Below are 12,067 nucleotides of genomic sequence, written 5' to 3'. Positions count from 1 at the left end.
GCCACAACTAGAGAAGAGAAAACCTGCACGCCACAGCTAGAGAGAAGCCCGTGTGCCGCAAAGAAAGATCCCACATGCCTCAACGAATATCCCATGTGCCATCAACTAAGATCCAACGCAGCCAAAAATAAATATAATTAATTAATTAATTTTAAACAAAAGAATCTCACTGGTGCCCAAATTCCAAACTCTGCTGAAAGAGAGTCTCAATCCCACCCTCAAAACACGTGAAGCCAGTTATGAAGTGAATGCAACTAAAGCTGCACCAAACACCAGAGATGATCAGCTACAGATCAGATTGACCCAACCCCACAAACTAACAGCTTTGAGAGAGGAAAAAAAAGCACATCCTTTACTGAGACTAACTACACTACTCTTTTAACGCAAAAAGGCCCAGTACACTTCAAAAGATGATGAGACGTACAACAAAGCAAAATATGAGACCCAGGGTCAAGAGAGGGTGTGGCGAAAAGAAGCAGACCCAGAGATGGCCCAGATGTTGGAAAATGCTCAGCCATTATCTCTTCAAAATACATATTCTGCCCTATTCTTCTATGCTTTCCATATGGGACTTTAATTATACAGTGAACTACTTGATATACTACAGATACAAGAAGCTCAGAGAACCCCAAGCAAAGTAAATGCCAAGAAATCTACCTAGGCACATGTGGTAGGCAGCTTCTGACATGGACCCCAACATTCCCACCTTCTGGTACTCAGACCTGTGAAATCCCCTCCCCTTGAGTAAGTTACTTCTAACCAACAGAACACACTAACATTGAGTAACACATCCATTATTAGGTTACAAAAGACTGTGACTTCTGTCTTGCCTGCAGACTATTGCCTTCTCTGCCTTCATCTTTCAATGAGGCACGCTACTATGTTGGAGAGATCAATGTGGCAAGGAGCTGAGAGCAGCCAAGAGGCAACTAGGAACTGAGGCTCTCAGTCTAACAATCCACTCCAGGAACTGAAGCCAGCCAAAAACGATGTGAACTTGGAAGCAGATCCTTCCACAGTCAAGCTTTCAGTTGAAACCCCAGCTCTGGCCAACACTTTGATTGCAGCCTTGAGAGAGACTGAGACAGAGGACTCAGCTCAGCTGTGCCTGGACTCCTGACTTAAATAGAGACAATAATAAATCTGTGAGACTTCCCTGGCAGTCCAGTGGTTAAGACTCTGCTCTTAAAATGCAGGGGGCACGGGTTTGATCCCTGGTCGGGGAAGTAAGATCTCACATGCTGTGTGGCGCAGCCAAGTAAAAATAATTACTTAATTAATCTGTGTTGTTTTAAATCACTAAGTTTAGGATAAGTTTTTATGTAGTGATAGATAACGACTACAGTATATCATAGTAAAACTTCTGAAAATTAAAGACAAAATGAAAATCTTAAAAAGCAGCCAGAGAAAAAAACATTATCTTGAAAGAGGCAATAGTAAGACTGCTGGCTTTACAATATTAATGTGCTGAAAGAAAAAAACACCAGAACCAACCAACCAGAATTTCACAGCTTAAAAAAAAAAATCTGGGGGGCTTCACTGGTGGCGCAGTGGTTAAGAATCCGCCTGCCAATGCAGGAGACACTGGTTCGAGCCCTGGCCCGGGAAGATCCCACATGCCACGGAGCAACTAAGCCCATGCACCACAACTACTGAGCCTGCGCTCTAGAGCCCGCGAACCACAACGACTGAGCCCACGTGCCATGACTACTGAAGCCTGCATGCCTAAAGCCCATGCTCCACAACAAGAGAAGCCACCGCAATGAGAAGCCTGCACACTGCAAGGAAGAGTAGCCCCGGCTCGCCGCAACTAGAGAAAGCCCGCGCACAACAACGAAGAGCCAACGCAGCCAAAAAAACAAATTAATTAATTAATTTTTAAAAAAAAATCTGGGCTTCTGTGGTGGCACAGTGGTTAAGAATCTGCCTGCCAATGCAGAGGACACAGGTTCGAGCCCTGGTCCAGGAGGATTCCACATGCCGCAGAGCAACTAAGCCCGTGCACCACAACTACTGAGCCTGCGCACCACAACTACTGAAGCCCGTGCACCTAAAGCCCATGCTCTGCAACGAGAAGCCACCGCAATGAGAAGCCTGCACACCACAACCAAGAGTGGCTCCCACTCGCCGCAACTAGAGAAAGCCAGCGCGCAGCAACAAAGACCCAACACAGCCAAAAATAAATGAATTTTCAAAAAATATTTTTTTAATAATAATAATGAGTAAAAATTATTAAAAAAAGAAAAAAAAACTTTAAAAATAAAGTCAAGGGACTTCCCTGATGGTCCAGTGGTAGAGAACCCGCCTTCCAATGCAGGGGAGTCGGGTTCGATCCCTGGTCGGGGAACTAAGATCCCACATGCTGCACGACAACTAAGCCCACGCGCCACAACTATTGAGCTCGTGCACCTCAATGAGAGAGGCCGCATGTCGAAAACTACAGAGCCCACGTGCCCTGGAGCCCAGGAGCCACAACGAGAGAGAGAAAACCCGCACGCTGCAACTACAAAGAAGCCTGAGCGCCACAACAAAGAGACCGCACGCCACAATGAAAGATCCCACGTGCCACAACTAAGACCAGACACAGCCAAAAAATAAGAAAAATAAATCAAAAAAATAAATATTTTTTAAAAATAAAGTCAAAACAAAGACGTTTTCAAACCAAAAAAAAAAAAAAGAAAGAAAGAAAAAGGAAAACTGAAGTCACTGCCAACAAACTTTCATTAAAAGAAATACCAAAATAAGTTGTGGAGACTGAAGAAAAAATAATCACATATAAGAGGCATGGAAAGACAGGAAGGAATTAAAAATATCAGGAAAGGTATACAGGTGGATAAGCAAATGAAAATTGACTTTAAAACAACTACAGGGACTTCCCTGGTGGTCCAGTGGTTAAGACTCCGCACTCCCAATGCAGGGTATGCGGGTATGATCCCTGGTCGGGGAATTAAGATCCTGCATACTGTGCAGTGTGGCCAAAAAAAATAAAATAAAATAACATAAAACAACTACAATAACACCTGGAAAAATTTATAACATATGTAAAAGTAAAATATGCTAATAGCCCAAAGGACAAGAGGGTGACAACTAATAGTTTTAACTCCGTTTATACGAGAAGTGGTTAAAGTACCTAAAGTAAATGGTAATGCATATTATAATCTCTAGGGTAACCACTAAAACAATAAAAAGATATATTATGGAAAAGCAATAAAAAAAAAATAAATAGAATAACAGCTGGTTAATCCAAAAGAAAGTAAGAGAGGAAAAATAAATGGGACATATATAAAACAGATACTTGGTAGGCCTAACACAATCATGTTTAAGTAATTATATTAAATACAAATGGTTTAAACACTCCAACTAAAAGACTGAATAAAACTACATGCTGTTTCAGGAGACACACTTTAAAAATGAGACCACAGGAATACCAAAAGTAAAAGGATAAAAAAAAACATACTATGCCATCACTAACCAAAAGAAAGCTGGGCTGGCTACAATAACATGAGGCAATGTTAGACTTTAAGGCAAAAAGTATGAAGAGAGAGTATTTCCTAATTTTTTAAAAAAGGGTCAGGGCTTCCCTGGTGGCGCAGCGGTTAAGAATCCGCCTACCAGTGAAGGGGACATGGGTTCGAGCCCTGGTCCAGGAAGATCCCACATGCCGCGGAGCAACTAAGCCCGTGCATCACAACTACTGAGCCTGCGCTCTAGAGCCCGCGAGCCATAACTACTGAGCCTGCATGCCACAACTACTGAAGCCTGCGTGCCTAGAGCCTGTGCTCCACAACGAGAAGCCACCGCAATGAGAAGACCACACACCGCAACGAAGAGTAGCCCCCGCTCACCACAACTAGAGAACACCCGTGCGCAGCAATGAAGACCCAATGCAGCCAAAAATAAATAAAAATAATATAAATAAATTTAAAAATAAATAAATCTTAAAATAATAATAATAAAATAAAATGAGAGTCAAATTCTGGAAAAGGTGAAACTATGGAGACAGCAAAAACATCAGTGGGAGGGAGGAAGGGAGGAAGGGAGGAAGGGAGGGACATTTAGGCAGAGCACAGAGGATTTTTAGGGCTGTAAAATTACTCTATGATACTATACTGGTGGATACATGTCATTGTACATTTGTCCAAACCCACAGACTGTACAATACCAAGAGCACTGAATGTAAATGTAAGAGAACACTAACATAAACTATAGACTTTGGATGAGCATGATATGTCAAAATAGTCATCAACTGCAATAAATGTACCACTCTGGTGGGAGATGTTGATAATGAGGGAGACTATGCATTTATGGGAGCAGGAGTATATGGGAAATCTCTGTATCTTCCACTCAATTTTGCTATGAACCCAAAACTGCTCTAAAAAATTAAGTCCATTTGAAAGAAGGGGGGGGATCAACTCAACAGGAAGATAACAGTTTGGAATTTGTATGCACCTAATAACATAGCTTCAAAATAAAGAGCTAAGAAAAAAAAAAAGAGAGACAGATAACTCCACATAGGTAGGAGATTTTTTAAAACATCACATGACCTTTGTCCTTTAAAGCAGCGGTCCCCAACCTTTGTTGCACCAGGGACCAGTTTCGTGGAAGACAATTTTTCCACAGACTAGGGCGGGTGGGTGGGGATGGTTCAAGCATAATGCAAGTGATGGGGAGTAATGGGGAGCGGCAGATGAAGCTTCACTTGCTTGCCAGCCACTCACCGCCTGCTGTGCGGCCCAGTTCCTAACTGGCCTCAGACAGCTACCAGTCTGCAGCACAGGGGTTAGAGACCCCTGCTTTAGAGGAAAATAACTGTTATGATTAGATGCGCCTATGAAAACAAAGTAACTAATAACTATTCTCTTTTAAAGTAGCACAGTCAAGGGAGTTCCCTGGTGGTCCAGTGGTTAAGAATCCGCCTTCCAATGCAGGGGATGCAGGTTCCATCCTTGGTTGGGGAACAAAGATCCCACATGCCACAGGGCAACTAAGGCCGTGCGAACTGCTGAGCCTGTGCGCCACAACTAGAGTCTGTGCACCACAACTAAGACCTGACGCAGCCAAAAAATTAAGTAAATAAATAAATAATAAAGTAGCAGTCAAGGCTAAGTGACTCAGATTGCGACACCACTACCGTTATTCAGCACTAAGGTATAGAGACTGCCGTTCCCCTTCCTACTCTGTGGTCATCCATAAGGGTGAATACCAGGTACCATTCATACAAGTGTTAGAGCTCATAGAGACTGTATTTTGTTATTTTATAAGACCCTACAAATATAAATTAGGTGAAGGGGAAGTCTAACAATATTATGACTTACTGTCCTATCAACATTGTTACTAATAAACACTGCAAAATCATTTATTTCCATGTAAGGTTCACAACAACACTTTGATACAATTATTATTACCCTTGTCTTGCAGATCAAGGAACTGAGGTAGAGATTAAATAACCTGCCTTAGAACATCTAGTAAGTAATGCTAAAAAGTCAGGATTACAGCCTAGCCACCTGGCACCAAAACCCAAATTTCTAATTTAATACTGCTCTATTGCTAGACTACACTTATCATCACACTGCCATGATCATTAAGTGTTCCCAAGTGTTGTCAATGAAATGCCTGTAGAATGACAGATCTCTATAGTCAAGTACAAAGAAAATGCAGAATCCCTACAGAGAGGAAAGAAATAAGCTGCACTCAGGATGAAGGGTCTTTAGAATCCCACAATGAAAATAAAACGGTAATGTGACTAATTGCAATACAGGTGGGGAATACAGAGTTTTATTTATTTATTTATTTTTGGCCACGCAGTACAGCATATGGGATTTTAGTTCCCCAACCAGGGATCGACCCCATGCCCCCCTGCAGTGGAAGTGGGAATTCTTAACCACTGGACCGCCAGGGAAGTCCCAGGAGTTGTTTTGTTTTAAATGGGTAAATAAGTAGCCTTACTATTTAAAAAAAGGCTCAATTTGAGACTCCAGTAGAGTCTATCTGGCAGTGCACCCAAATTTCAAGTCCTGAGTCATAATCTTCAATCATAACCTGAGTCCTTAATCCAGTAGGGAGCTCAAGATGGTAACACCACTCTCCCCTTGGCTTGGACAGTGAATTCATAAACTGAGGAAGGTTGACAAATAAGTAGATATGAAGAAAAGAAGTATAGATACACTTGTGCAAGTTATAGTTATTCTGATATAGTAACAAGTTTTGTAATAACTTAACTATTTTTAATGTTTGTAAGAGTAAAAAAGAATAATTTACTACAATAAATTTAAAATACATTTACGGGACTCCCCTGGTGGTCCAGTGGTTAAAAATCCACCTTCCAGTGGAGGGGACACGGGTTCGATCCCTGATGGGGGAACTAAGATCCCACATGGCGTGGGGCAACTAAGCCCACACACCACAACTACTGGGCCCGCGAAATCTGGAGCCCACGCGCCACAATGAGAGATCCCGTATGCTGCAACTAAGCCCCGATGCAGCCAAATAAATAAATAACTAAATATTTTAAAAATAAAAATAAATAAAATAGGACTTCCCAGGTGGCACAGTGGTTAAGAATCCACCTGCCAATGCAGGGGACACGGGTTCGAGCACTGGTCCGGGAATATCCCACACGCCGCAGAGCAACTAAGCCCGTGTGCCACAACTAGTGAGCCCAGATGCCACAACTACTGAAGCCCGCGTGCCTAGAGCCCGTGCTCCGCAACAAGGGAAGCCACCACAATGAGAAGCACTCATACCACAACGAAGAGTAGCCCCCGCTCGCCATAACTAGAGAAAGCCCGCACGCAGCAATGAAGACCCAAGGCAACCAAAAATAAATAAATTAATTAAAATAAATTTATAATAAATAAATAAAATAAAATAAAATAAAAATATACTGGGAATTCCCTGGTGGTCCAGTAGTTAGGACTCTGCACTTCCATTGCAGGGGGCACAGGTTCGATCCCTGGTTGGGGAACTAAGATCCCACGTGCTGCATGGAGCGGGCAAAAATAAAAATAATTAAATAAATAAATAAATAAAATATACTTACAACAGTTAAATTCTTAGAAAGATTATGCTTAGATCTTATGTTTGCCATCTTGAGGCATCTATAGATTAAAATCATCATCTATTTGTATATACAGTGTGGAAACCCCCAAGGAAACTTTATTAACAATATTAAGTTGGTGTTAAATATTTTAAGATTAAATTATCGTGACAAATTAAACACTAATCAAAATGTAAAAACAAATATACTTGTTTCTATATATGTTACTAGACTTCTAAAATTTGTAAATGAACGTAAAAGTTTAAAAAATATGACCACTTACAATTCTAATAAACCAGATACTGATTTCAATACAAATAACTCTGAAGACTCTTCCTCACACAAAAGGCCTACTCAAACATTATTTAAAAAAAAAAAAAAATAACAAGGGACTTCCCTGGTGGCACAGTGGTTAAGAATCTGCCTGCCAATGCAGGGGACACGAGCCCTGCTCCGGGAAGATCCCACATGCCGCGGAGCAACTAAGCCCATGTGCCACAACTACTGAGCCTGCGCTCTAGAGCCCGTGAGCCACAACTACGGAGCCTGCGTGTTGCAACTACTGAAGCCCACGTGCCTAGAGCCCGTGCTCCGCACCAAGAGAAGCCACTGCAATGCTCGCCACAACCAGAGAAAGCCCGCGCACAGCGACGAAGACCGGACACAGCCAAAAATAAATAAATGACGACTTACTGACGATAAATCCTCTAATGATAGGCTACACTATAAGAATCTTCTGATTTTTTTTTTCTGGTTAAGAGATTGCCTACAAAAATTGATCTATCATGTTACCCAATCACAAAGTATATCAAATCACTTCCCCCTTTTTAAATACACCCCTCCTTTACAAACCTAGTCCTTCCCAATTCCCATGCCCAGTTCTATACTTCTATTTCATTCTTCCCCTTTCTTCACCACCTATAAATCATAAAAATTCCAATTAAATTCACAGGCCCAACTGCTAATGCAGGGTTAGGTATTGAGAGATAACTAGTCTCAATTCTCCTGAGAAGTATCAAAAACATTCTTACTTCCAAAGTACATGCTGGAGTAACAGCATGGTCACAAGTCTAAGATAAACTGTAGCTCTGTAAACAGTGATATGGGAATCACCCGAAAGGCTTTAAAAAATAGTGATGTCCAGCCCCATCACAAAGATTCTGATTTAACTGGTCTGGGGCATAGCCTGGGCATCCAGATTTTATAAAGCTCCCAGGTGGTTCTGATCCAAGAATGCGAACTACTGAGAAAAAGGAGTAAATTAAACAAAGTAAAGAAACAAACAACATCATAAGAAACAATCAGACAAAACCAAAATGTGAAACATTCTACAGAATAACTCAGTCTCTTCAGTAAATCAACAGCACGGGGAAAAAAACTATGCAAGATAAAAAGAGATTTAATTTCGGCCCAATGCATGGAACTTGTCTGAAGCCCAATTCAAGCCAAATATAAAAAAATAAATAAGTATAGCAAATTGGGGGACTTCACCAGTGGTCCAGTGGTGAAGCCTCCGTGCTTCCACTGCAGGGGGCGCAGGTTCAATTCCTGGTCAGGGATGTTCCACATGCCACAGGGTGAGACCAAAGGAAAAAAAAACATTGCTAATGAATTTGTTTATGATATATGTGGGTTCATTACATTATTCTCATTTGTGTATATTTGAACACTTCTTAAAATATTTTTTTTTTAAAAAAGAAGACTTTGTTGGAGAACTAGAAGCTAGTCATATACCCTTGACAAAAGAATAATTCTCTATATAGGAAACTCATCCTCTACCACTTAGTGCTGGGAGAGGAGGAGGGAGGAAGGTAAAGGAGGAAGAGGATACCCATCAGACAAATCATCCAGACAATGAGAAGACATATGTCGCAGCCACATCATAGGGATATATCACAAAGAGAGATTCTGAATAATTTAAAGCAGAATTTTAAGTTTTAAGCAATTCTACCAGCAAAAGCCAAAAAATATACAAATCTATTTTTAAAGAAACTTTTCCAGTAGTTACAGCATTACGCTTATTTCAAAATGTAAGCAATTTTCTCTTCAGCAGCATGACTGCACTGTCATGTCAATGATGCTTTTCTGGGGAGGCAGGTGGGAGAGGGTTGGACTGGGAGTTTGGAATTAGCAGTGCAAACTGGTATATATAGAATGAATAAACAACAAGGTCCTACTGTATAGCACGGGAACTATACTCAATATCCTATAATAAACCATGATGCAAAATACGAAAAAGAATGTATATATGTGTATAACTGAGTCGCTTTGCTGTACAGCAATAATTAACACATTGTAATTCAACTATACTTCAATAAAAAATAAATTTAAAAAATAATAATGCTTTTCTGCTTCACTGACAACACTGTTTTCACCTAACAACAGGAGTAAAACAATAAGACGGAGCAGTCCTTTAAACATTTCCTGAAGTCTCAAAATGTCAAACTCAAGAAAACATAAAAACTCTGCCATGATACAGAACCTTCAGAGCTCACTTGCTTGAAAATATTCACTTTTAAGTGTCTGCTTCAAAAAACTCTAGGAAGGCAAATATTAAAACTGACAATTGAAATAGAATCTTTTGTTACATTCACCCAACTTTAACTGTTAACACTTAGGTGTTCAGTATCTATGAAAACAGAAACAGACTCACAGACAGAGAACAGACTTGTGGTTGCCACGGGGGAGGGGGAGTGGGGGAGGGAAGGACTGGGAGCTTGGGGCCAGCAGATGCCAACTATCATTTAGAGGATGGATACACAACAAGGTGCTACTGTAGAGCACAGGGAACTAGATTCAATATCCTGTGACAAACCGTAATGGAAAGAAATGTGAAAAAGAAGGTATATGTAACTGAATCACTTTGCTGTATAGCAGAAATTACCGCAACATTGTAAATCAACTATACTTCAATTAAGTTTTTTAAAAAATACTTAACTGTTCACATACAGATAACAAATCCCCCTATTTCTGTTCTTTTGTATAATTCAACAGTGGTGATCATATTCTACCAACTTCTGCTTGCAGGTATTAGAACTGTGGTAAAAAATCATTCAGGAACTCTTTTTTTTTTTCCCCAGTTGTTTTGTGCATACAAGATGCTGAATATGGCCTGGCAACTAAAGAAATCCTTTGCCCTAATATACAAATTGGAAAAATATTTTCCTGAAAAATGTTTTATTTCACTAAGGACAAAACGAGTGAATCAAACCAAATCATATACTGTGAGAGCAACTAAAAAAGACGACAAAATACAATGGAAAGAGAACTGTAATCTATGTTAAATGGTGCTCCAGAAAGAGAAACTGCGTATTTAGAGCCTATATTAAGTTACATACACCAAACAGCAACGTAAAAATTCATCACATTAAGTTTCCTAAGGCATTCAACAAGCGTAGCACAGTTTACAGCGGCACAAGTACTGGAGGAGCGGCACAGTCTCACAGCAGCCAAGGTTTTTTATTACTCTGCTGAGGGAAAAAAGAGGAACATTTCTCCACCTTTCAGACACCGATGCTTCTATTCCTAGGAACAAGTGGTTGGAGAAGATGGGCGGGGCAAAAGGAGGAAGACCAATCACAGGTCGAGTTACAAGTCGGGTTCAGGAGAAACCCCGATGAGCGCAGCTCGCTGAATGGCTGGCGCGCCCACGGCTCTCACCAGAGGCACCGCACCTGGGGACCCACCCCGCCACCTCGCCCCCCGGAGCCGTTTCCTACCCAAACAAACCCGGCCACCCCAAAGCAAAATACTACCTACAGGGGGGAGTCCCGTCGTCCCGGTGACGCCTGGGCCGCCCTCCCGCGCCCTCCGAGCGCCGCTCGGTCACTTCGCCCCTCCAGCAGGAGCCCCGAAAAGGGGGCGGGGGGCGGGCGCTCGGAAATACCGGGATGGAAATGTCAAAACTCTCACCAATTCCTCGTAGCTCCTGTTGTGCTCGTTGCCCTCCCAATCCAACCTCTTCGGCAGCAACTGCAAAGACCCGAGACGCACACGAGTGACCACCGCGCGGGGCCGGGCAGGGGGCTGCGGGGCGGGGGGCGGCGAGGCGGGGGGCGGGGGAGCCGGGCGAGCGGCCCCCGGGCAGGGCCGGCAGGGGACGCAGGGGACGCGGCGGGCCGGGCGCCGCCGCGCAGCACAGACCTGGTACTGCTCCAGCTCCTGCACCAGCACCTGCAGCCGAAGAGACGCGCAGTTAGGGGGGCGGGGGCCGCACCCCAGTCCGCCCGGCGCCCTCCTCCCGCGACCCCAGGCGGCGGCGGGGCCGCGAACCCCGGAGCGCGGCCGCCGCCCGCGGGCCCGCACTCACCTGGGCGGCTCTCCGACACGGGCCGGCCGATAGGTACCGGGCGATGAGGAAGTACAGCTCTGCGGGGAGACGGGGAGTCGGGTCAGGAGCGGGCGCGGCGGCAGGTAGGGGGCCGCAGCCGGGGCGGGGGCGGCGCGTCTTACCCGACTCGATGAGGGGCACCGGGCGTCGGGCGGGCGAGGACTCCGCCATGGCCGGGCGCGGAGCCGGGGCGGGAGCGGGCGAGCGAAGCGTGTAGGCCGCGCCGAGGCCTGACCGGGCCGGCGTCTCTCTACCTCAGGCGCGCCGCCGCCGCCGCCGCCGCCGCCGCCGCCGCCGCCGCCGCCATGCCGTGCGCGCCGCCAGCGCCGACGCCTCCGCGAAGTAGTGCCCCTGAGGGAGAGAAAGTAGTTCCTCCGTTGGGGGCCGCCGGCGCCACCGGACGAACGTCGGTCGGGCCCCGGCCGGAAGAGCGAGCCTCGCCTCCCTCTCCTCCTCTTCAGGGGGCGCAGGGAGGAGACTATGTGCGCCAGGGGTCGAGCCCCGGGGGAGGCGGCGCGTGGGGGAGGGGAGCGCGCGTGGCCGGGATCCCTGCGCGCGGTGAGAAGGCTCCCGGCCATTGTGAGGCGGCGGCCCGACTGCGCGGAGGGGCGGGCACCGGGGGCGGAAGTCGGGTGGGGGTCGTGGGGGGTGGGGGTGGGAGAGGGACCGGTCTCCGCGTCTCCGGCCGGAACGGAGCCCCC

The 12,067-nt window shown here is 44.8% G+C and overlaps 1 protein-coding gene across 3 annotated transcripts in view; it reads right to left on the bottom strand.

Moving 5' to 3' along the window:
• Positions 1-11,616, bottom strand: part of BRWD1 (bromodomain and WD repeat domain containing 1) — a 123,223-nt gene extending 111,607 nt beyond the window's left edge. For all 3 annotated transcript variants that reach the window (XM_061193903.1, XM_061193904.1, XM_061193902.1), the window contains exons 1-4: positions 11,489-11,616; positions 11,346-11,404; positions 11,180-11,209; positions 10,949-11,008 (exon numbers count right to left, since the gene is read on the bottom strand). In XM_061193903.1, coding sequence (XP_061049886.1) covers positions 10,949-11,008; positions 11,180-11,209; positions 11,346-11,404; positions 11,489-11,537 — 198 coding nt within the window. In that variant the 5' untranslated portion in view covers positions 11,538-11,616. The remainder of the gene's footprint in view (positions 1-10,948; positions 11,009-11,179; positions 11,210-11,345; positions 11,405-11,488) is intronic.
• Positions 11,617-12,067: the final 451 nt, after the last annotated feature.

The sequence above is a fragment of the Eubalaena glacialis genome, chromosome 6, assembly GCF_028564815.1.
Source record: "Eubalaena glacialis isolate mEubGla1 chromosome 6, mEubGla1.1.hap2.+ XY, whole genome shotgun sequence".
Lineage (NCBI taxonomy): Eukaryota > Metazoa > Chordata > Mammalia > Artiodactyla > Balaenidae > Eubalaena > Eubalaena glacialis.
Note: the sequence above shows the minus strand (reverse complement) of the source record. Positions and strands in the feature narration are given on the sequence as shown.